General features: G+C 41.0%; 2 protein-coding genes across 3 annotated transcripts in view; one reads left to right on the forward strand and one right to left on the reverse strand.

Annotated features, from left to right (window-relative positions):
• The window catches only part of USP13 (ubiquitin specific peptidase 13), a 48,690-nt gene extending 34,744 nt beyond the window's left edge, over positions 1 to 13,946 (forward strand). Inside the window, exons 11-21 of the mRNA XM_027893763.1 lie at positions 37 to 162; positions 1,505 to 1,658; positions 2,985 to 3,159; positions 3,557 to 3,645; positions 4,021 to 4,143; positions 5,961 to 5,987; positions 6,706 to 6,849; positions 7,822 to 7,988; positions 8,494 to 8,656; positions 10,287 to 10,371; positions 10,995 to 13,946. Of these exons, the coding sequence (XP_027749564.1) occupies positions 37 to 162; positions 1,505 to 1,658; positions 2,985 to 3,159; positions 3,557 to 3,645; positions 4,021 to 4,143; positions 5,961 to 5,987; positions 6,706 to 6,849; positions 7,822 to 7,988; positions 8,494 to 8,656; positions 10,287 to 10,371; positions 10,995 to 11,088 (1,347 nt within the window). The 3' untranslated portion in view covers positions 11,089 to 13,946. The remainder of the gene's footprint in view (positions 1 to 36; positions 163 to 1,504; positions 1,659 to 2,984; positions 3,160 to 3,556; positions 3,646 to 4,020; positions 4,144 to 5,960; positions 5,988 to 6,705; positions 6,850 to 7,821; positions 7,989 to 8,493; positions 8,657 to 10,286; positions 10,372 to 10,994) is intronic.
• Positions 13,947 to 18,424: 4,478 nt separating this feature from the next.
• PEX5L (peroxisomal biogenesis factor 5 like) overlaps positions 18,425 to 25,308 on the reverse strand; it is a 41,361-nt gene continuing 34,477 nt past the window's right edge. For both annotated transcript variants that reach the window (XM_027893758.1, XM_027893757.1), the window contains exons 13-14: positions 24,790 to 24,947; positions 18,425 to 24,101 (exon numbers count right to left, since the gene is read on the reverse strand). In XM_027893758.1, coding sequence (XP_027749559.1) covers positions 23,897 to 24,101; positions 24,790 to 24,947 — 363 coding nt within the window. In that variant the 3' untranslated portion in view covers positions 18,425 to 23,896. The remainder of the gene's footprint in view (positions 24,102 to 24,789; positions 24,948 to 25,308) is intronic.

The raw sequence follows: 25,308 nt of genomic DNA on the forward strand, positions 1-25,308 counted from the left end.
ATATTTCTTTAAAATTTTTCCCTTTGTTTTATTTAGCCTCAACGCAACGGAATATCTCCCAGAATGTTTAAGGCTTTTATAAGTAAAGGCCACCCAGAATTTTCCTCTAATCGACAACAAGACGCACAGGAATTTTTCCTACATCTTATAAATCTAGTAGAGGTGAGAAAATCCCAATTACTGCTTTTTTTCCTTGGTTAAATTAGAAAATTATGTCAAATCCATTATATGAGGGTCTAATTTTTTAATTATAGTGTATTAGGCCTTGGATATGTAGAAAATGGCACTAATGGAAATGAATTTTGGTTTAGACACAGTTGTTTCTTTGATTCAGACTCTTGCTATGACCATGCACAGGGTCAATGCTGCTGATAGCAACTGTAAGACATTTAAAGAGAGATAAAGAAGTCAAGATTTATAAACATATGTGACCTCTTAAATTGCTGTTTGTGTTATGGTTACATGCTATTTGTTTGCTTACCATTTTGAAGTCTGTCATGGAATATTATTGAACTGGGTATTATTATTATTATTATTATTATTATTATTATTATTATTATTATTATTATTATTATTATTATTATTATTATTATTATTCCAAGTTCATATAATCATTGGGAGAAAATTAATTATCCTGTCCAGCTCTTTAAAAAACCCCAGCTGTACATCACTGAATCACGGGAGGAAGGACTCCCCTGCTGAAAACAAAGTAACTGTTTGTCAGATGAATATTTCAGTATAAAACCTTAAGTTCCACTGGGCTCCAGCTCAGTGCTGTGTGTATAAGAACCGTACTGTGAATCTTAATGCTGTCTTCCTGAAAAGGAATTTACAAATACATGCAGTTTTGATGTAAAGCATTTCTTGTCTACCCTTCCTCCCTCGTTTTCCCATTTTCCCCGAGAATCGAGGGTGTTTATTCATGTGTTACAGTCTCTAGATGAAGTTACTCACATTTGCATGCATAATGCTCCACGTCCCAAAATGCATGTACTGATTATAGGGTGGTTAGAAGACACTTCTCTGCTTCTTGCCTGATAACAGGCATTAACATGAACAGCAAAGAGGAGGTATATTATTTGTTTGACCTTCCCGTCTGGATAATGAACTACAAGTTGCTTGTTCTGTTTCAGTGCAGATTCAGAGTGGTGGGAGCAATTCTGTTTGCTGAAAGGATGCTCTGTGTTATTTACCTGAGCTTTCTGTCTTTATTGTAACCTGCCCCTTCCCTGCCTTCTTCTGTTCACCTTGACTCAGTCAGGTTCATTAAGTATATGCTCTACAAGTTCCTGTGTAAAAAGATGCTGCTGTGGGTGCAGACATTGTGGACTTCAGCTGATTCTCTGTGGGTGCAAGATTTTTGCAATCCAGCGCAAGCTGAGCTGCCAGATCCGGGTGCTAGATGGGTGTCTTTGTGCTTGCCATAAAAGAACCAGCAGCCTTTGGGTTGTCTGGTCCTTTTAATGATCATCACAAAAGTGATTGGGTCACATATCCCTTTCAGAGGAACCCTGTGGGTTCAGAAAACCCGAGTGATGTGTTCCGGTTCGTGGTGGAGGAGCGCACACAGTGCTGCCAGTCCAGAAAGGTCCGCTACACCGAGAGGGTGGACTACATCATGCAGTTACCTGTTGCCATGGAGGCAGCAACAAACAAAGGTAAAGAAAGAAACTGCTGTGTTTGACCCAGGGATGTACCACATCACCTGTAGCACAACGTGTTCACCTTCGTTCGTGTGTGTGTTGCGGGGGTAGGGGGGGTCATGTGTGTGCCCAAAGATCCCCATTAGGAATGAATCTCCTGTGTCCTGGACAGTGCAATGGTTTATAAACTAACTTCATTATAAAAAAAGGAACCGAACACACTAGCTAATAAATACCAACCCCCAAAACCCCAACCAACAAAAAAACCCTGAATTGGCTTTGTGTTTGTTAGCAGCAGATGATAAGACTTAATATGATAATAGACAATAGGGGTATAAGACAGATTTGTCATCTATAAAGTCAAAATACACAATTTGGATATCCTTTAGGGAAGGAAGATGAAGCACTGCATGTTGATTTAATAAACAGGAGTGGCTTTTTGATGCTTACGAGCTGTCTGGAAAAGGACACTTGTTTTTAAAGGAGATAATGGCTGAGGAGGCTTGAAAACTTAGAAGCAGGAGAGGCACTGACAAATCATGGTTGCCCCTGCAATCAGTGGTGAAGAGTCTTGCAGACTAACAATAAGTGTGTGCTTGAGGTAGAAGTGAAGGGGACGTCACAGAAACACTTGAAGAGGGATGTGCCTCTGGTTTCATACATAGACTCAATATGGAAAATACATTTTAGCCAGAGGGAATTATTTTGATTGTTTGATGAGATCTTTTGAAGTAGCACAAAGCTGAGGAGTCTACCTATTGCTTTTCACCTAGCCCACAGCTCCTTGAACTGGACAATAAGTTTAGGATAACTTTGCAATCTTGTTCATCGGTTTCAGTAATGATTCTGTTGCTTATAAAAGAGCATGTTATTCCCAGGTAATGACTCAGAAGATAGATTAGTGTATAAATTGACCTATGGCACTGCTCAGCTTGCTGGTGTCAGGACTTTTTCTAGATCATACATAATCCTGTCCTGTCCAGATAGTCAGATGACAGAGATAGACAGCAATAACTTTCCAAGTCAGATTGAGCTGATAAAGTGGGTAGTTGGTGTTACTATTCACAAAGGATTCTGACTGTCATGCAAAGGTTTTCATTGGTGGTTGCCTGGCATTTCCAGTTCTGTGTTTTCACCATGAACAAACCCCTTCAAAACAGAGATGTGTCTGTAAGTGTAGCTCCTGAACCCCGGGCAGACAAAAAGATTTGATACCTAGTTAAAGCCATGTAAAAGTTTTATTACTGAGTAGTTTTTTGCATTTGTAAAACTTGCAAAAATAAGCCTAGCGAGGAATGCACAATCATGACAATATCCATTAGTGTTGTGCATATTTCTCAGATGAATTAATTGCCTATGAATTGAAGAGGCGAGAAGCAGAAGCTACAAGGAGACCTCCACCAGAACTTGTCCGTGCCAAGATCCCATTCAGTGCATGTCTGCAGGCCTTTTCTGAACCCAGCAATGTAGAGGATTTCTGGAGCAGTGCCCTTCAAGCAAAATCTGCAGGAGTTAAGTAAGTGTGTGTCTGACTGCCTGTTAAAATCTGTGCTCTGTGCTTGTCTTGCTACCTGGACATGATGCAGAGAGGAACAGACAAAAGCACAGTGGGTTTTGGTGTTGTATTATTATTGGATGTCATAAATATGATGTGCAGATCAAGCCTGACAAGAGTTGTAATGATGAATTGAGCAGGAAATCAATTGTTCTCAACTGTCAGCCTCCAAGAGGTGATGCAGTCTCGTTAAGAGCTTGAACTTTAAATGCCTGTAGCTTAATTATTTACCTACATTTTAGAATTTCATCCTATCAACTAGCAGTAGCTCATCTCAGTGTGCATGAGGTTCTGAAATCTGTGCTCCATGTGATTTTGTTGCCTTGTTTCAAAGAATTGTATTTCTTGTCCTTGCCAGGACCTCCCGTTTTGCTTCATTTCCTGAGTACTTAGTGGTGCAGATAAAGAAATTCACCTTTGGCCTTGATTGGATACCCAAAAAGCTTGGTATGTGCTTCTTATATTTACCTTTTCTTCATTCTATCCAAGATAATTGATAAGGTGTACATGCTTTGGTCTATAATGGGGACCTGACTTAACTCTTAAGTTTGTGCTTTGAAGATCCTAATTGAATCTGCTTCCCTTTTATGACAAATCAAACCAATCCATCACGTCTGTGGAGTTAAAACACAGTTTCATGTAATCCAACCTCCTAGTTAAATTGTTTTAGTGTTCCAGATGTCTCAAATAACTGTTTTCAGATAGAGAATCCTGTCTGTGCTTGTACCTTGAGTATCAGAGTCCCCTCTCTCAAGGCATAGGTTACACCACAGGGTCATTTTGCTGTGTGCACAAGCTTAGCCTGTTTCTCTGCTTTTGCAGATGTTTCTATAGACATGCCAGATTTCCTGGATATCAGCCACCTTCGGGCCAGGGGGCTCCAGCCAGGAGAGGAGGAACTTCCAGACATTGCTCCTCCCATTGTCATTCCCGATGACCCAAAAGGTATTTACTGTCTCCTGTCTCGTGTGCTCCCCTTTCCTTCTAGCACGCAGGGATTCTCTTCAATCTTCACATTTTGGGACTGTGAACAAAAAAAGCAGCTCTGTGCTTCTGTCAGTGAAGACTGTTACCCCCACAGCCTTTTTTTCCTCCCTACTAGACAGCCCCAGTTCTTCCAGCTTTTCTGCTTTGATGTTTTCAGGATTTATCATAGAATCACAGGCTGGTTTGGGTCGGAAAGGACCTTAAAGATCATCTAGTTCCAACCCCTGTTCCATGGGCAGGGGCACCTTCCTCTAGAAGGTTTGATAACTGATACTGCTGTTCTGGACTCTCTCCAAATAATGAATCCTTTGCAGTAAAGTCACTGTTCACTTCCCAGGGTCTGGTGCAAAGGACTTGGTTTCAGAGTCCTGCCCTGGGTCTCATGACAGGTGTCAGAAGTGGCATGGAGCATTAATCTATCTGATCCTTAAGTTTGCATAAGAGGTGTTACTAAACTGCTGTTGTTTTGAACTCAATTTTGTCTAAAACTTGGTGATAAAGTAGTTTGGGAGGCCCTGTACCTGAATCCATTTCTTGGTTCCTGTGTACTCCGTTGTGCGCAGTGTATGGTCCAGTATATCCTGGTCAGAAGGAATTTTAAAACCTGTCTTTTATTGCAATTACTGATGTAAGATTTTAGTGTTACAGTTCTGAGCAGATGCTCTTCTCCTTAGTCACAGACTTTACTTACAGAATTCCAAGCACTTTGGTTCAACGTGGCACAACGAGCACACCATGTCTGCACAACTGATTAATTCACAGGACAATACTTAGTGCACAAGGGGCCACAGTTTAAGATAACAGGTTTCCAGGCATAGATTAAGATTAAAGATTTTATTAATTTTTAAAATACAAGAATTTTTAGACCCTTAGCAGCTGCCCATGCATGCATAGTCCTCTTCTCTGGATATATGGGGCTGTGTAGCCCATTAAAAAGGGCTCTGTCTCGAGGACATGATGTCAAACAGCTAACTAAAATATTTCTAGAGCAGAAAGAAAGAGGAGTGAATAACATGCTATGCTGGTGGTTTTTTTCCCCCTTAAATGCTGTTCCTTTTATGCTAAAGTTCAGAAACAAGAATATTAGAATATCCTCCTTCCCTGGGTTTCTCTGGAAAATAAAATGGTTTATGGCAAGTAAAATGATGCCTTTGTAGTGTGACCTTAGACCCAGGTTGTTACAATTTCCTCCAAGTGACTGAAGTTTGGGTGCCTCAGTATTTAATACGAAGCCAATAATGCAACTACTCTCATGACATGATGGCCCCATTTGCTTGGATATTTTTAATAGAAGTGGCATAATATCAAACTGTATGTAGGTGAAAGGACACCAGTACCTGAAATTGTGTGCAGAGCAAGGATATGGCAAAATTCAGTTCTCTAAAGGTTTTGATTTCATCCCTTATCTGTAGAGGTTTCTCACAAAGGCCTATTCCTTCTTACCCTCTTGTTGAATGGAGTGACCTAGTTTTAGTGTAAATGCATGGCTGATGGTACTTTATTTGTTACAAAACAGATTCTTGCTTAGGTCAACCATCAGCTTTATTTCCTACTGGTTTTAGTACCAGTGACATTATGCTCTGAACTAAGTTAGAGAAATTACTGCTTTAATTCATGATGAAAACATTGGCGATGTAAGGATGAGTGTGCCCTGTCTCTGTGAGGTTGAATGTTTCTATGACTTTAAAAATATGGAGTTGTTTTTCACATATGGATCTACTTAACCCTCATATAAGTCCTTTTCCCTGTTTTTTTTCCCTATTCTTAATTTTCAGATCGTATGACGAACCATTTCATGGAGTGTATGTATCTCATTTTTCTCAGACTGGTATTTCAGCTACTTAAAAAAATTGTCATGCTATTGCTCAGCTGATGGCTTCTCATTATAGAGATGCATGAAATGTTGCCCTGCATGCTTCTAAATAACAGCTGATTTCTGTGCTGGTTCAGCATTTACTTCCACGTGTGCAGGATTCTCTTTGAAAAGAGTCTATAGTAGCATCAGCGTAGCCAGGATGTGAGCTGCTCCTCCATCTGCTGCTCCTCCATCTGATCTTGCAGTTCTGGGGGTCACAGCTGCCTGATCTTGGCTCCCTCTGGACACTGATTTAATTTAAATCTGTCATTCAGAGATGCAGTTCAAGTGGACACTGATAGATCTGGCAGCTGTTGTTTCTCTAACCTGCAAGATCCTGCCTTTGAGAGGTGCTTGCTTTTGGCTGCCATTTCTAGCTAAGTTCACCGACTTCCTCACCCCTTGAAATCCAACGGTGAGATTTCTTAATAAATAAAGTCCTGTAGTCGTTCATCAAGGTTTAATGATCTGTGAAAGTAAACTCGTTTAAGTCCATAGCAGCTCCTGTAATGCTCCGTACAAGACTTATGGCTGTGGGTTTATTGAAGTACTAAACCAAATCCAAGGGATAGGTACTGTAATATGTGGCACCGTGAATAGCAATAAGACATATTATTCAGTGGATGAAATGAGACTTTTATATTTTAGAAGGTCCTTTCTTGTAGCCCTAGATATTGATGAGTCTTCAGTCATGCAACTGGCAGAGATGGGCTTTCCTTTGGAAGCGTGTCGGAAAGCTGTGTACTATACAGGCAACCTGGGTGCTGAAGTTGCTTTCAACTGGATCATTGCACACATGGAAGAACCAGGTCAGTGACTGGAAGGTGTAAGTTAAACTCAGTTCCTCGCTGTGTATTTTGGCAGTCAGTAGAAATTTTATAATGTGTGACAGAGAAACAACGGCCCCCTTCCCCACCTGGGAAACCTGGAGGTTGTGAGTGAATTTTCCTAAGCTGCTCCTGGGATGTGCAGATCTTGACCATTATGTGGTATCCTCTGCCTAGAAGAAGACAACAAACTAAGCTACACCAGAAGTACACCCTCCTGTCCTCACCAATGGTGTGGGCCAGCTCTGTGTTTCCACCCTTTGGCTAGGTCCGTGCTGCTAAGGGGGAAGCTGACTTGTGATCAAGTGTAAGTACAAAGAATCCTGTGGTCTGGATGCTTTTCTTCCATATCAGCCTTCTCTAGCTCAGCCTAGAGCATTCATGCTGTACTTAGAACCTGGGCTATCTAGTGATGGACAGGGCTGCTAGATGTTCTCCACGTCCTGTGTTTCATCCATGCAAAGTTTGGGCTACAGATCCAGCACTGGGTATATCTGAGAACTCCCTTACCAGGAAACTCCAGATTTGGTCAAGTTCACGCTTCACCATGGGCTTTTGTGCTGCTTGTGTAAATGGGGAATGAGTTTCACTTGGGCTTAGCTGACATTTTCAGGAATGGAATCAGTTCATTTTACATCTGTGCTCTGGGTTGTCTGTTATTCTGGTGACATCATTGCTTCCATACCAATCTGTGCTACTTCCCTGCAGTTGTTTGACTTCTACCATGTGCCAAGTTATTCTAGTCTGCTGGATATTTTGTAATGTGCACATTCATTTTGGTTTTTGTAAGGCTTTCCACACATCTAAGTCCCATCTAAATGATGCCCACGAAATGAACTTACGTTGATTTCAGGACTGATTTTGAGGTCCTGCTTGTTGTTTGTTTGTGTTTCTTGTTGACTCTCCACTTCAGTGAGGCAAAAGAATGAACTGATGAATATTTTTTTGTTCCAGACTTTGCTGAGCCGTTGGTCATACCTGCATTTGGAGAAGTTGCTTCCAGTGGGGCAGCAGCATTAGGAGCTGTAGGGTTAGATAACCAGCCTCCTGAAGAGATGGTTGCAATTATCATTTCCATGGGGTTCCAAAGGAATCTAGCAATTCAAGCGCTGAAGGCAACAGTGAGTTTCATGGATTATTGGTAGCATTTGGATTTTGTTCCATGTTCTGTACTTTGTACATGTGCATGCTCAGATGCCTTTGAAATGTGTGTAAAAATCCAGTTAGTGGATGATGCACCAGAACTATTCTGGCAAAGTGTGGGATTCCTTGACTTCTTCAGAGTGACGAACGTGGTTTGTGTGTTTCACTCAAAGAAGTGGAAGACAGTGAGGAAAACTTACCTGCTTTTACTATCAGTTGAAAAATAACCTGGATGCCTAAAGGCTGTGTGTCAGCAAGATAAGAACCTAGAGTCATGGGTCTTAGTTGTGGGATTACTTCTTTTCCATCTGCCAAGCTTCTTCAGAGTGCTTGTTGAATACTATTTTACTTGGAGGTAGGCTGTGTACCTTCCAAGTTTTAAGTGCTGTTAACATGATCCTTACTCTGTTCAAAGACTGTTGGGTGGCAGCATGATGGTAGGGAATGTGTTAAAGGCTGCTCTTTTGATTATTTGGCTCACAGAACAGTAACCTGGAGCGTGCACTGGAATGGATCTTCAGCCACCCTGACCTTGAGGAAGAAAGTGAGCCTGCCTTGGACATGATGGATATGGAGAACAATGCTAATGCCAATATCCTTGCAGACACAGGCTCAGAGGGACCCAGGATCAAAGATGGGCCTGGAAGTAAGTTCTGCTTCACCTTAGAACTGGTTATCACGTCGTTGCGTCACACCCACGCCATTCATAGAGCTCCTTCCTGTTTTGAAAGTAGTTACTGTGCTTTTTTGGCCATGATCCAGACAATTTACTTCCACTCTTGCTTCTGGGGTTGAATCCAGCTTTGTTGGCTGTGGAATTCTGTGGGCTGTGTTTGCTCAGAACACTCTTTGCTTGGACTCTCTGAATAAGCTGAGCCCGAGTTTGTTGTTACCAGAGCATGCAAGTCTGTCCTGGCCTAGGTTTACTTTTTGTTCTGTTGCTGTAAGATAAAAAGACAAAGAAAAGCTGGGATGTTTAAATCCTCAGAGGCTGAGCATCCTAAAGACAACGCTGCTCTTACAGACCACCTGAATTTCTGTCCTCCCGTGGTCTGCTGGGCAATTTTATAATCCCTTCAACCAAGCTCCTTATTCAAAATATGTCAGGTGTAGTTTGTATCCTGCATGTGCTGCTTTTGTTTTGTTTTCTTTTGGTTGAGATTCTCTGTCATACTACTGCTAAATAAACCACAAGATGGGGCTAATGTGCAGCAGGCAAAGTTGTGAAGCAGGCAGAGAACCTGATGTAAGTGGAACAGCACTGGAGTCCAAAAGCTCAGCGGTGGTGCTAACGTAAGGATGGCACATAACAGTTTTTGAAGGGTCTTTAGTGACCAGTTCTAATAACTGTAGTATTTTCTAAACTTCTATCTCTGTTCTTGAATGTAAAGGTCTTATGAAAAAAAAAAAAAAGAGACAATTTGATTTTTGTTTCTGTGGTTGCTACTGTTATATTAACATTACAAATATCAGCCTTAAGTCTTTTGGAGACACGGGAAACACTGATTATTGTTAGGTTAAAAAAAAAAAAAGATTTGGAATAATTATTTTTTGTGGTACTTAGCCTTTATAGACTGAGACCATTTACTGAGTGCCTGAAATCCTGATAACCAACATGATTCTGTAAAATGGCTCCAGAAAGCCCTCTCCACCAAAATCCAGGCCCATGTCCTTATGCAATATCCTGAAAGAAGGTACCCTTTTACTTTTGGTGGTAGTTTGGGTGAATGGCATGAATGGGTGGGGATCAAGAACCAGTGCTGAGTTCTCCAGGGACTTTGGGCACAAAAATTGTCCTTGTGTTAAAGGAAGAGGTTTCTTTCCTGTCCTTTCTTTTATGGGCTGCTAAAATATAAACCTCTGGATTTTGTTTGATTTGTAGGGGATCTGTGATCACACTTACAGGCATGGCTAATTTGTGTGCAGAATGAACTCCACATCTGGCACTTTCTGTGGTGCTCTCTGTGAACTGGGAATGAATCTGCTGATTTTTCTTTCCTGGCAGGGGTTGTGATAACAGCCCTGGTGTGTGCACAGGCCTGTGTGGGTTTGATTTGGATTGGTTTGACAGTGAATATGATGTTTGGCAGTGAATCTGACCAAGAGATAGAGCGAGAGTGTGCTGCAGTGCTGACAGAAACTCTCTTTGGGGATGCAGAGTGTGAGTTAGGAGAGCTTAGCTGATAGTCCAGCACTAGAAAGAACATTCCCCCTGGAGTCATATTGCAGTGTTAGCAATAAAAACCTTATGATGCCATTTGTATTTCTTAAAACAGGGTACGAGCTGTTCGGGTTCATCAGCCACATGGGAACATCCACCATGAGTGGCCACTATGTTTGTCATCTCAAAAAGGAAGGAAGGTGAGTGCAGGTGGGAGACTCACGCAGGGAGAAGCAAATGCCTGTTCTGAGGCATGAATCTTTACAGAGCAGGCTGTGCTCACGGCAGACAACATGTGTTTTACCATCTATACATTTCCCAACAAAGAAATGAAATTTGTTACAGACTGTTGATGTGATGAGTCAGTTCTGATTCCACCGAGGTCTGTGCTGAAGCGTAACTTTGGCTCTCCTGTGCTTGTTGTTCCAAATTTCTTCAGTTTGGGGCATTAGTTCTGTGTCTGGCTTAGTTTATCTGAGCTATCCCCAACTTCTTTTTGTTCCCCGTCAATAGAAAACCATCAAACTATGGGCTGATACTAGTGGTGCTGGTGTTGAGGTGCTGATCTGGGCTGTGATTTTGATATGCTCCCATTATCTGACACTGGGAATCCCTGATTTTCCTTCATTTGGACTGCAGCTACACATGTCCTCTTTTTCATTTCCTGACTCTGCCAACACTCTGCTTTGGCTGTTTCTCTGATCTTTTGTTCTTGTTGCAATGCCTAATTTTAGATTTTAAGCTCTTTGAAGTTTGTGTCTGAGAAGTCCCTGATAAGCTAGTGATGATTTTTATACACATCCATCTTTTTTTTCCCTTTCAGATGGGTAATCTACAACGACCTCAGAGTCTGTGCCTCAGAACGACCTCCCAAAGACCTGGGCTACATTTATTTTTACCACAGGATACCAAGTTAGACCTCAAGTCTATTCTCTGGCCTTAAGAAGCCATAAGCCTTTTTAACCTGTCCAAAAAAGCGTACAATAAAAAAAAAAAAAAATCTAAACCCAACAAAAGACCCCTAACCCTTGGACTGCCAAAAAGCAAAAGAAAACATGGGATGTTTATAGTGTATTTAAAAAACAGTCGTTTGATGCCGCCTTAAGTGTTAGACGGGAAATTTCTATTAGGTGCTGTATAGTACATTGTTTTAAATTTATACACCTTAAAGGCCATGCAGATTACTGGTGGAGTTTGCAGGCAGTGTGTGGAGAAAGTGGAAGCTTCAGTGTTGAACAAAAATAGCCCAGTTCAGCCCAGCTCCTGCCTGTTCTGTCCATGCCTCCGTTGAAAGCCATGACAGACACTGGTGTCTTTGGTAACAAAGCCAGTGTTTCCAACCAGAGTTCAGACCACGTAGGGAAATCATACAGAAGCTGGAGGGACAGGGTGTGTGACTGTTCTTCAAAGCAGATTGTCTTGTTTCAGTGGTTATTTTCAGTGCAGTGAGAAAAGTCAGCTGAAGTTATGTCTGTTGAAATTCATTGGTATACTGTTTTGATTTGCCTTTTCAATGCATAAGCCTAAGAGCCTAATGGAGATAAAAGCAATCTCCTGTCAGTGCCCGGTACATTTTCTGCCAAAGAGAAATAGTAGATTTTATTCTTGCAGACAGAGGTTTCTTCATCTTCTCTTGAATGTTCGTTTTACAAGTTTTTCCAACAGATACAGGATTACAGATGGCTAAAAGAGGCAGGCTTTCTGACTATGAAATTAAAGGCATACCCTCAGGAAAGGCAAGGCTATTATTTAAATTTGGGGTTCACGTGGAGGAGGTAAGGAAGGATTTAATGTCCTGTTATATTTATGTCAGGGAAACTTGCATCTAGACAACTCATATTCCAGCTGAAATCAACTCCCTGACAAAGTATTCACAGTGAAAATCTGCTTTCTGCTAAGGATTGTTTAAATATTGAGTTTCCTCTGTGAGCGGGGGAAATTGCTTAGTAAAATTGCTGATTTATTGATTTTCCCCTCTCTCTCCCCCTTAAAAAACCCAAACAACAAAACCCAACAAGAACAAAAAACTTTAAATTGATATTTCAGCTTTCTTAAAACAGGCAAACACACCAATAGTCTGATCTCTTCAACAGACACCTTCTGAAAGGGGTTTGATGTCCCTGGCATGGTTGAAGGGGTGGGTAGGTAGGGGCTGACCTTTCCTGTCTGTTTTTGGAGTTTTTTTGTGTTATTTCACAAGAATATATATGTGGGCTTTTAAATTATATTTGAACACGCTAATTCTAGAAAAATTACAATGGTGAGTGTGAAACCTTTCATGATTCCAAAAAATACCCCAAAGGTTCAACAGTGTTGGCCACTGCTTAGAGACTGTTGCTGGACTTGCCCTGTACAATGTTGCTGAGCCCTCAAAATAAATTGCAACAGTCAAAAAAACCCTCTTCCATACAGAGTGAGGAGAGCCAAGGAAATTACATTTCCTCTGCAGTCAGTTCCTGCAAGTTCAGTAGCAAAAATTCAGGCAGCTACGCACTACAGAGGAGAACCCAAATTAAACATCTGGTAACGAGTAGGGTATTTTATTTTTTTCCCAATGTTTGGGGGAAAATAGTTCTCCCTCTGATCATAAAGCTTCATGCAGAGCCAAAAAACACTGTTTTTTTTTTTTAATCAGTTTTTGATCTTAAAAGATTTGGAGAGAAATTCCAGTGCAATAATTCTGTACAGTGTAAAACTGCCTAATTGCTGGGAAAGCTCCCAGCACTTAGTGCTCTTATTGACACAGAATCGTGGTGTCCTAGCATATTAATAAGTGTCCCCTGTGGGATTCAGCTGCCTTCTAATTATTGAGGCACCAGTTCTGGATGAAATAAAAGCTGCCAGTAAATTTTTTTCCTTCTTCCAGGTTTTAGATGGTTGTGTACTTCACCAGAAAATGGCAGATTTGAAAATGGGATCAGCAAATTATGCAGTGATACATCATCTATTTTAAGTGAAAGAGCAAAACTTCTGTATATCCACGTGTTTTTTCATTCTGGCAGTAGAAAAAGGAGAAAAGGCCTTTTTATTTCCCCCCTTTTTTCTTTTAAAAAAATTTTTGTTTGTTTGTTTGTTTGTTTTTTAATTCGCAGTTATATTCCAAGGAAGTTCGGCACAACAGCTTCCCTCTTGCCTCATGAACTTAAAGGGCTATTTATAAACTAACAAGATCTGGTGGCCATTGCCTTTTTATTTAGAAACGTTGGGTAAATAAAGGCCAACAGAGTAATTCCCATGTTCATTATTAAACTGGAAGCGTGGCTGGTCTTGTAAGATCAAGGATGGAGCTTGGACTACTGCAAACTATTTGTCTGGTGCATCCTAAAACGGGGGCCGTGGGACTGCCTGATGTCACAAGGCACACTTGGAAGGCTGGCAGGAGATAAACTGGAAATAGTAACTGAAAGGGGAGAGCCCTTGGGGGGCTGTGGTAAGGGAACTGTAGCAGCTCAGCTCCTGGAAGTTCTTTTCAGTTCATGGCTCGTGTTCTGCCTGCCCAAAACCACCAGCTTGGTGAGGAGTGCAGGGAGCGGTTTAGGGGAAGGGCTTACAGGACTTCTGAAATTTAGGAGTCAGAAATATGGTAGAAATTCTTCAGTCAGCTGTTTGAGGCATCATTTTATTTTCTTCCAAAGCAGTGGTTTCCCTTCTTTTTCAGATTGCTGGTTGCCTCCCTTTTGTGATGGGTTATGTGTGAAGAACATCTTGAATCTGGAGGAGCAGGATGTAAACTCCTGACTCTTCAGCCTAATGTGGGGGAGAAGTCTGTTTTGGTGTTTTTGTTTTATTTTGTGTTTTGTTATTATTTTTAAACTTTAACATGCAGAAACCACACTCAAACAGACTGTACTGAATAGATGACTAATTTATCAGGCTTTGCCTGCTAAAATTTAGATGTGCTGAGTTGTGCTGGGCAGGGCCTCAGTACACAACCTGGGCACACTCCCTGTGTCTGGGTGCTGGAAGAGCTGCTGGGGAGTTCAGTGTGCTGAGGGCTTCTTGCCAAAAAGGGATGGAGGAAGAAAAATCCCTGTGAGCTGTTTGAGACAATCTAACCTGAGAATTATGGCAAGCCAGGACTTGGCAGTGAATAATTCTCTTAGTTCTCAGACTGATTTCTACTTGTATGTATGATACGTTTAGGTTAGGAAATTGGAAGGAAATAAAACTCAACAACTTCTACTTGTTTAGAATAAAAAAATAATTTATTCAGAGCTGTGTAGATGTTTCTGAACTCCCATCACTTGAAACTCTACTGGGCTCAGTGGCATTACCTCTGACTCACTTTGATGGAACTGAAACCAGCCTCAGACCAGTTCTTTGATTCAGGCAGCCTCCACTGGGTCACAGAACACATTTGGAATATGGATGCAACCAGAGCTCATTAGATTGCTTTAGAAGCCTCTCCAATTCATTCCTTTTGTTCTCCATCCTGGCAGCAGCCATTTTTATCCTCTTTGCTGTTTTCATGCATTGAATGACTATGCAAAACATGTAACTGGACATTTTATTGTTTTCCCCATCACCCTTCCTACCTTAATGGCTGAAATCAGTGTCTGATTTCTACTCACTCTTCAGTGGTTTTACTGTTGTATCCTGGAATTGTCTGTCCTGGTTTACTTTGCACCACTCAGAGTTGTTTGCTTGAAGCACTGTTAACTTTTTGGAGAGTATTTGTCCAAGATGAGAAAGGTTGTGAATGACATTGTTGCAACTGTTTTAAATTAAAAAGAAATATTCTCACATCTGGTGAATGTGTGGATCCTTGCTTCTTTCTTTCCTGTTTGAACTGCAGAGGAATTGACGGAATGTGTTTTGATTCTACCTCTTTTCTTATTCTCTGTGGTCTCTCTTGGTGTTTTACTTAAAAAAAAAAAAACCTGCAGAGGGAACAGAGAGGTTTGTGAGAGTCTTGATTTCTTGTGACTTCTGGCATTTCGTGGATTGAAAAAAAAGAGAAATCCCCAAGCCTTGAGTAGATATAAACAAAGGAAAAAATAGAAAATAGGATTTAAGACAAGACTGATGTTTTGTTTTTAACTTTTAACCCAGTTGATGTTCTTTGATCACAAGAATTGGCGATGTTTGTGTGGAATAGTGTTGTCATTTCCCCCCTAAATTCCTGCTTTATCATGGTCTATAATTTCTCATACTCACTTAGAAATTTCATCTGCTGTTCAGCAAAGGAGAGGTCTGTTTTCCTCACGTGTAAGGACTTTACATAGCAATGTGACCACTGGGAGTCTGGTAGGTGCAAGAATAGGCCAAGAAAGAAGACTGAGGATGACAAGCATTTCTACTTTTAATAGGATCATGGAACCAGGAACCGGAGGAGAGGTAAGAGGTAAATCTGCCGGGCTCTGAGTGACGCTTCCTGAAGTGGAAATGGAGGGCATGTGACATGTAGACTGATAAGAAATGTAAAGTTGGTTCAGCTTCTGAAATCCAAATTTAATGATCTGTTTTGGTCTCTTTTCTATGGCAGATATCCTTTGTGACCATGGCAAGTCTCACCAGACTGTTCACGCCACTTGTAGCAGCTGGCAGAGGTGGGAGAGCGGCTCCTTGTGCAAGCTAAAGGCTGAATTCTTCATCCAAGAATTCCCTGTGTAGGATCTGTACTTGCTAGCTTTTTGCAGGCTGTTTGTGGGAGGTGGTGTTGGATAACTCACAAGTTACCACACTCTTCTCCCCCTCACTGAAGCAGGAAGTAACTCCTCTGTCCCTCAGGTGTTCTACAAGTTTAACATGAAGAAGGGAGGCACTGACAGCTGTGGTGGAAGACAAATGCCATAAAATTATTGAAGACAGATACAGCATGACTGACAGCTGGGGAGGAGTGGGTGATGGTGTTTTCAGATGTGTTCACCAGTATCCTTCCCTGATTTTTTTGAGCAGCTTTTTTTTGTGTATTTGATACTAATGCTTTTCTCTTCGGCTTCAGGATGACAGTGCTGTGTTCCTGATCTGGGTTCCTTACCGAGCACGTAACTCATGGGTATTCCTGTTGGTGCATTTGAGCTGCTTTGTTGGTACATTTGAGCAGTAAGAACTAAACTAACCTTTGTATCTCCTGGCAAAACACACCAGTGTCAAGAGCCCACAGTTACTTTCATCCCAAGCGTTAGTGTGTTTTTAATGTCTATTCCTTTTTCACCTGTAGTGGAAGGTTCTGGTTATAGCCATACTCGGGCAGCTTTCCTTTTGCTGTGGCTGTAACTTCTGGTTCTTTTTTCTGGAGCAACCCACGTGTTCATGGAGAGTGTCAGCCTTCAGATCCTTGCTGGTGTGGTCCTGCTTTGTCCTGTCACAACTCCCCTAGCTGTCCACAGCCCCCAGCTTTTCTGTCCACAATATCATACAGGAATTTTTGTCCCTTATGTCTGTGCTTATGTTGGTGTCTCATAGCAAAAGCATAGAGTGGGAACGACATTATCCTTATCAGCTTCTTTGCCTCCTCCCGTGAAAGCCAAAACTGAAAAATACCAATAGCAAACTCCTACTCTGGTGTTTGGGAAATTGCTTGAGTAGTGATTTCAGTCACTGAAAGTTGGTTTTGGTGTTTTTTCTTTTGTTTTGTTTTGGTTTTTTTTTTTGTTGATGTTTTTGTTTTGGTTTTGTTTGGTTTGGTGTTTGTTTATTTTGGATTTTGTTTGTTTGTTTTTTCCATAAAGATTGTTTTGTGATATTAATCCTTCTGGTTTAATTGTTGCGTGGTCTTCAGGAAAAATTTAGATCTACTTTTCCCCCATTTTCCTCATGTGGACTGTTTGTACAAAATCTTTTGGGCCAGGCCTCAGATGATATGAATTCCAGCTCTAAGTATAAGAGATCAACATGTTGAAATAAAAATAAATTCTGAAAATAACTCTGCCTCAAAGTAGCAATGAATTTATGAAAAATGAGAATAAAAGCATCTTCTGGGCTTAATTTTTAAGCAGAGAAGTAAACAATAGGATAGAAGATCTCATAGAAAAAATTCTTTCAGTTGGAGATGTAGGTCCCTCCTTTCAGTTCAAGTAATTGTAGTCAAGACCATTCTCAAATTGAAAAGAGATTTTGAAATATTTGAAGCCACAGACAAAGTTTATTTTTAAAACATATTTAAAAATCGCACAGTTATAAATACAGGTAAATAAATACAATTTAATATGTGGAAAAGAACCCAAGGAAGGCATGCTTCCATTACAGTACAAAAATACTACATTAAGTGTGGTGCTCTGCAAATAGTCATCTATGACCTTAATAAATTTAACACATCCAGTATGCACATCGTTCTTTTTTTTGTTGTTGTTGTTGTTGTTTTGTTTTTGAGGAAATAGATTATTTTAAACAGCAGTGCAAGGAAACACCAAATTAAAGCATCAGTAAACTATAGGTCTGTGTTTAATATTATACACAGCTGATAATGCACTAAGTATACAGAGGCAGAGTTACCTGCAGTAAGAAACTGATCTTTTACCCCGTATTGTTCTTACATTCAGATTCTTGATCTGGGTCAATACGAGCCTGGGTAACGGAATGTAAACATTCAGGTGTCAGGGCTGAGCTCCCACCTCGGCACCCACCGCCCGCCCTGCCAGACCTGGCACCGGCGCTTCCCCCTTCCAGGGCAGGTCTGTGCAGCAGCAGGGCTCTTCAGATGGCCCAGGTGAAAGGATCTGCCAACCCTAGAATCTCTTCTTTCCCCTACGTTGGCTTAAAAAATAAAGCCAAAAGAACTGATGCGAGATTGCAAAGGTTTTGGTTTTGTTGTTTTTTTTTTTTTTTTTTCTCAAACAGTTTACAGCATAGAGAAGAAGCCACACAGAATGCCTCTCAAAACTATATAGTTTTATTTTACTCTAGATATGTTATACTCTGATATATAAAATATATTTATAAATTTTTTCTTTTTTTTTTTTTCTGAATTTACAATAGCTTACTGATATTAAAAAGGCTATTGAAATTAAAGGTTTAGCCAATGTCGATGGCATTCTGTAAATGTAGAAGGGGAAAAAAGATCAAAGCACATCAAGTCTTGACCATGCAAGCTTGCTCAATGGGCTGTCACATATGCAAGCATTTGTAAAGTTACAGCATATTTTAGGAAAATTTAGATTCCTTCTGTCTCTCCCTTGTTGAATGCCTGTTACTTCGTGGGCTGAGGCTCTGAAACTTCCTGTGGATTCTGTGACATGCCTGTTTTTCACTTTGCCTAGTCTTGTTCAAAGGGTCAGTGATCTCTTTATGCCAGGCAATCCTTTCTTCCTGATTTATTTCACCAGTCCAAAACCAGTAGAACCACAATGAAGGAATCTGACTTCTAGCCTAGGTAAGGTTTGAATAAGTAGATAATACTGTATTGCATATCCACCAGCTTTTTCACAACGTGCAGTGCATTTTGTCTTATCATTTTTGTCTGTGAATACTTGGCATAATATAAACATTTATTACATAAATTCACTGTACAGACTGCTAAGCTGACAACACTGGTGACCAGAAATCACATTTTTCTCAACTGTGCAGGTTATTCATGCGAAATAACTAATATGTCTCATTTTGCAGATGCAAGTTTGGGCAAAAGAGATCTACAACCAATTTATGTTTTGCTCCATTTCTCATTGGCTCCAACAGGCAATGTCTGCCAGTAATTATGTCAGTTGTTATTTCTACCATGGTGGCTTTTGTGTCCTGGAGGCCCATGCTCTGTGGATGTTCCTAGGATCACCTGGCTGCTCTGTTAGTGTTGTCAGGGTCCTCCTTTTCAGGCCCAGGTTTTCTAAATTTGGCTCATTAGCTTAACTCCATATGCTGAGGTTTCAGCTGAGTTAAGTGTCTGCAGTTGGAGGTAGCAGATATTCAGATCTTGTGAAGTTTTACATCAACATGTTTCAAACAGGACATTGAACAATGAGATGTTTTCAGAGCTACTGGGCAAGTTTGAAAAGCCTGGCCATGGTAAGAGAGCACAGACTGAGACAACAGCTTTTTCACTGATTCTGAGAATTTTTTTCTCTAGTTTGTGCTGTGTGGTTCAGACTAGAGAAGAAAATGTGAAAATCCAAACACCCAGCTTCACTGTGAAAGCTGTGCAAATTTAGCTTTTTAATTCTTGAGAGGATACTAAAACATGTCTGCAAAAACTGTTACTACAGATGTCTGTTATTAATTAAACACTTGAAGCAAACATGAAACCCACAACACAAAGTGATTTCTAAGGATGGGATTTTAAAAGGGCTCTGCTTTTGGTCTAGCCTGTTCCAAATAATATGAACAACTCATATTTGAGTTTGGCAGATGCAAAGTACTTTTAAAATATTCCGTAGAAGATACCAACCAATACCTTAAAAATACCCTATGTGTGGGCCTTCTGCATGCATTCTGTAAACCCATGCTCAGGAAGCATTACTGCATGCACTGGGTTAATAATTCAGAGTGCTTATTGGTTAATGTAGCTGCATGCAATATTGTCATGTGAGGTTTTGTGTCATTTGAACCTCCCCCTCGATATTTTTACAAGTGCTATGAGTTATCAGATCATAAGGAAATACTGTTAGATACAGGTATGTGTATCTGTGTACCTAAAGATCAAATCAGTTCTTCAAGCTGACATAAGCCTATCCCCACAAATTTTCTGTGGTCGTTACAGTTTAATGAGATCAGCCAGAAAGGAGCCTTTTGCCGTCGTTGCAAAGCCTCACTCTGTAAATAATCCCCGTGATTCCAGTGCCTGTTCAGCATGTGCAGTGGTACCAGAGCCAGCCCTTGCCTGGTCACTGAATACCTGCACATGAGCTGATCATGCAAAGTGCTGAGCACTCCTGTGAAGACTCCAGGCTTCCAGTGCTCAGCAGCTTTATGGATCAGGCTTCTAGGTCACAAATATTCTTAAAGCTTTGCAGAGAAAAATGACAAGGACGGTCCTAAGCTGGGGATTAGGAAAATGTTTTTATAATTGCGTGAAATATAAAATAGAAAAAAGACTCAAAAACTTGGAATCAGTTACCTGGCAGTGATAAATCACCTCTGGAAAAAGAGGGGAGTAATAAGAAGGGGTGGGAGAGATGGTGATACACCATTGCAGCACTCTAACTTAGCCTCACCCCATGGATGCTTTCCTGAAATGTCTGAGTCTCTTCTCTGCCAAAATTGCTAGTCTGTATGTGAAACTGCTTCCTTAGGCTGGGCAACCTAGTGTTTGTGTGTGACCTTCCTCTCCAGGTGAGTGGTGACCTCACCCATGCAGTGTGTGGGACAGCACCACTCCCCTGCTCCCACGTAGTGCCATCACATGCAATGACTGTTATTTCCCATCTTCCTTCCTTGCACACCTGGGTGTCACGGGTGGCAGGAGGTTTTGGCTTGGTCGAGCTCACAGGGAGCACTGAGAAGAGGACCCAGATTTGCTGTCTCTCACTCTCAGGCTCAATCTGCCACTGTTTAGCACCCGCCTTATTTATCCCGCCTCATGCTTGGTTAGAAGTGCAAGTAGATGAATTTTCTGTTCAGGTTGTTAATATGCTGCAGCCTCCACACATTTCCTCTTGCTGTTTCAGGCAAATATACGTGCTTGCCCCTGAATATTTAAGGAATGCCGTGAGGAGGTCAGATCAAAGCTGTGTCTAATCCTGTCTGCTGCACTGACAGTGCTTGACAGTGGGAGCCAAAGGAGGATGATAAAGCCCAGGACACAGACGAAGTCCCAAGAGCTGCTGGGTCTGACCTGCTAGAGAGAGGTGAGCTCAGCCTCCAGCTGCTTTCCCACACTGACCAGACAGAGCTGTGTGAGGAGATGTGCCCCTGGCCCCTAGAAGTCTGCCTGCTTTATCCTCCCCTCTGGCAGTGTCTCAGTCAGTGGTACGTGTTTAACTGGCCACAGGCTGTCTACAACAGGAGAGAGCAGCTGGGATAGTCTCCAAGGGTGTGCACCATCTCTTTGGACAGGCTTTGAAGCCCATGTCCTGTGCAGCAGAACCACAGCGCTCTTGAAGGACCCAGGGGCCTGAGCCTTCCCTCGAAAGGTGGAGTTCAGCCCTGGTGATTTGTGTTGAGGTTACACACACAGCTCGTACCAATCCCATGGACGTGGACGTGCATCAGCAGATGAGTGTAGTTGGGAGCAGTGCATCTCAGGATAAACTAAAAGCTACTTCCTACTTAGTCTGTTCTTTTTGGAGAGGCTTGGAGTTGTCTTAGCATTTCCTAACAACCGCTGTGTTACTCGTCCACAGGCTGAAGAAGATGTTCAGTGAACTGCCATGGATATCAAATACCCTTTGTCATTCTGACTCTGAGAAGTCAAGTACTTACTTTTTTTTTTTTTTAATTTAGAGATATAAAAATATCTGGTTTTATAATTTTAAGATATAAAAATAAAGTTCCTGAACAGCTAATTCGTCTGGGTAAGCACTGATTATCCTACACCACAGCACTGAGGATATTCTAGAGGAACTTGTATGATGGCAGGGCATCAAGCAAAATCTAAGCACATATGCCTTTGCTTTACAGCCTCTTCTCAAAGCTGCCTCCCTTCTCTCTTATCACTTCCCAGATTCAATTGCACTGCACCTTCTGCTCTGCCTTATCAATAAAGAGCTGTCATCACACATCGCTGTCAAAGCAAAAGAGCAAACTGTTGTCAGCAGATATGAATACAGCAGCCCACTTAGCTAAAGTGACGTTCCCAGTCAGGCCCATGCCCCATCCTTAGAGGAAGCTGCAGGAATCGGTTATGAAACGATAGATAAACAGGAATATAGATGTAGACAATGAATTAATAAAACACTCCTAAAAAAATTCTGTAGCTGTTTCAGCATCTCTGTTCTCTGGGGGAGAGTGAGGAGTAAGCCTTTTATTTTTTAATGACAATCAATTATTTGTATTTAACAAACTATAGATGGTGATTAGATGCAGTGATTACACTGTCTTACATGGAATTTTCCTTTAAGTGGTTGCTGAAAATAACAGACAGCTGCAAGAAACTTAAGGTTTGTACTGGTGAAACTGTCCAACTCCCACAGAGCTTCTTTCTCTGTGATCCATGCAGTTGGATTTCTTTTTTGTCTGGCTGAGCTGGATTTTTCTTTTAATGTTGTTTATGAGAAATGTGCTATTTGTCCCACTTTGCTACATTCCAGAAGCTATTCTGCACATTGAATTCCTGACCACAGGTCAACACAGTAGCCATCTAATTACACTTTCTCGCTATTTTGGAAAAACATTAAAAATATCAGCAACGGAAAATCACCCCCTAAAAATTTCTATTCCTTCTCTGATTGTTGCATTCACCCTGAGCTAAATGTGTTTGATTGTAGCCAATCAGTCCATTCACCATGTGGAAATGTACTGCCCCAACACTGTTCCCTGTTCATCCAATCAGGGAAAATTAAGATGGTGTGTTTATGTACACATTTGTAAGTAGCTACACATACTGGTGTTATATAAGGATTTACTCTGCTCTCATGGAGGTCACAGACACTCTTGCTACTGTTTGCCATAATAGCAGGATCAAGTCTTGGTCTTAATCCTACAAGCACTGTATAGACCAATTTCTTCAAGGGAAGGTTTTCCCTTGAGCATGGTCTGCAGGCAGTAACTCCTATGAAGATTTTTCTTTATTTGCAATAAAGATCTGTGGCTTTTTTATGTTCTGAAATGACATCATTTGCATACAACATGTATGTGCATGCACATGCATGTATATGTATAGTACCTGATGGATGCATAATAGAATAATCTTTCTAGTTTTTAATGCAGTTTATACTGTATTTGCATCTTTCTAAACATAAGAATATTGAAAACCCTCTCCTTACATTTCAGGAAAAGATATTTGGTCCTCTACGCCAACAAGGCCATCCTGTACATTCTGTTGTTGGTAACTGAAGTAAAAGCATAGCACTATTTTACAAAAAGAAAGATTAAAGTGCATAAGTACACAGAGAGGGGCAGACCCTGCCATGAGCTCCTTTGAAGCAGACAGACCCTGTCCAAGATTGAGGACAGCTGGTTTGAACAGTAACAATTCTAGTGCAAATTGCCCCTTCTGCTGGCAACAACACTTGGCCTTCCCACGTGTAACCCCAGCTCATCCCCTGGAGCTCCATGGGCAATGTCCCTCCTGACACTGCACATGGTGTGTCAGCCTGCAGAACCGGGCCCAAATTAATCGAGGTACCTCTGGAAGCAAAAAAAATTGTTTGCCAGCTAACAAATACATCCAGAACCGAAACACATCCATTTTACATGCATCTACTTTCAGAGCTGTGTTAAAAATGGACCTTGATAAGACTTTTCATCAAAGAAATCAAAGGATAGGGTGTCCCCATTGTGGGGCAAAGTGGGGTCAGCATAGTGCAACGAGCTACTGAGCAGATTCCTTGGATGCACTGCTTGCCATTCTAATGTGCAATAACCATTATCTAGGTTTGTTCTTAGTATACATTTCTTTGTAAAGCTGTGTATATATAGAAGGATATAGCTTGCATGGGATGAAGATTCTTCAGAAATTGCTATTTCATCTAATTCAGGGCTTTGTCAGATTACCACAGCTCATTTCAATCATTTGAATTTGAATTTATTTACAGTATTTTTGTGCTTTTGAACTTTTCCTTTTCTAATAATGCCTGAAATAATTCCCCTACTGATCTACAGTCATGATCTAGTGGAAAATGTGGTCATTTTGGGATGAGTAATAAAAAAGTCCTGTTTCCTAATACAATTTAATCGATTTGTGGATACTTTTTATTACGGCTCTAGATTAAAAGCTCTTAAGAGAATGTCTAGATCACCCACGTTGGCAGCTTGAAATAGTTCTGGCTGGTCCATCATAGACAGAGCAATCCGAAGTGCAGCCCAAATATTGCCTGATAGAGCAGGGTGGGGAACCTGTTGTTGATTCCTACTTTTCCTTTGCAAACTGAGAGCAGTGAGAAAATTGCTGACAGCCTCTCTGTAGGGAAGAGGGAAAAAAGACAGAATAGAGTAAAACTTCCAAAAGTTCCATGCCAGACTCTAATACATTATTTTACAATGCAGTTCATCAGCCCCTTTGTGCTGCTCTTGTTTGGTTTTCATTAAACTGGCGGGCACGGCTTGCAGCAATGCAGAGCCCAGTCTAGTCAGACATCTGGGAATACTGTCTTCATTGCAGCAGAGCTCCCCATCGTCTTACCTGTCTTAACCTGACAGCTGGGACCCTGGAATACCCATCCTCCATTCCTGAAGGATATACTGCAGGTGTTTCTGGTGACATTAACTACTTGAAGCACTACTTTAACTGAAGTTCCCCTTCCAACGACAGGCTCTTATATTTTCTTTTACAAATGTTCTTAAGCACAGGACTAAGTTGCAGTGTGAGAACAATCCCACTGATTATGAGAGTACTTGCACTTAGAGCAAAAAAAATACTTAAGCAGCTTGGTAGTTTTATTATGTAGAATTTGTGTGTGGCTATAAGAAAAGTATCATTGCTTTGTTAGTTCTTCATAAAAAACGAATGACAAAATGTTACAACAGCTGAGATTATGTATCTATATTCTGATTACTTTTTTTCCTTAGGTAGCCCCAGCCAGAAGATGAATATTCACTTGCTAGTTATAATTTCTGACTTTGTGTGTGCACATTTTTTTTAAACTTACCTGTATGCCCCTAGGTTGATGCAGCTTATCCCTAAATTGTATCTGGACCTGATGAAGCCAGGTTGTATCTCCAGAGCACGGGTATAGGCCTCGACAGCTTCTTCACTGCGATCCCCATTTGCCAAGGTCGCTCCAAGACGGTTCCATAACGTGTAGTCCTGGTGAGAAAACGAGTTTGTCTACTGTAGGTGTCAAAAAGGGACAGAATCGCTCATTTTCACTTGCAAACTGAGGACTGCAGAAAATAACAGTGCTGTGTCTTAATTGACGCAGGATGTGAGGTTCTGACTCGTGGTCACAGGCAACTTTATGTAACTACTACAATTAATCAGCACACAGCTAGAAATTGGACATGTATAATTCTGCTTCTAAACGGGGCTGTCTTGTAATTAATGTTTCTATTTCAGGTATTGAAATTTTAATGGCGGAAGTGCCATCTCATTAATAACAGCCTGATCGAGACAGGAGAAAGAAAATGGCCTGCAGAGATAAATTTTTTAAAATGTAAAAGTAAAAAAT

The sequence above is a fragment of the Empidonax traillii genome, unplaced genomic scaffold (assembly GCF_003031625.1).
Source record: "Empidonax traillii isolate 1590-97213 ecotype Southwest subspecies unplaced genomic scaffold, ASM303162v1 scaffold405:size801240, whole genome shotgun sequence".
In the NCBI taxonomy this organism is placed as follows: Eukaryota; Metazoa; Chordata; class Aves; order Passeriformes; family Tyrannidae; genus Empidonax; species Empidonax traillii.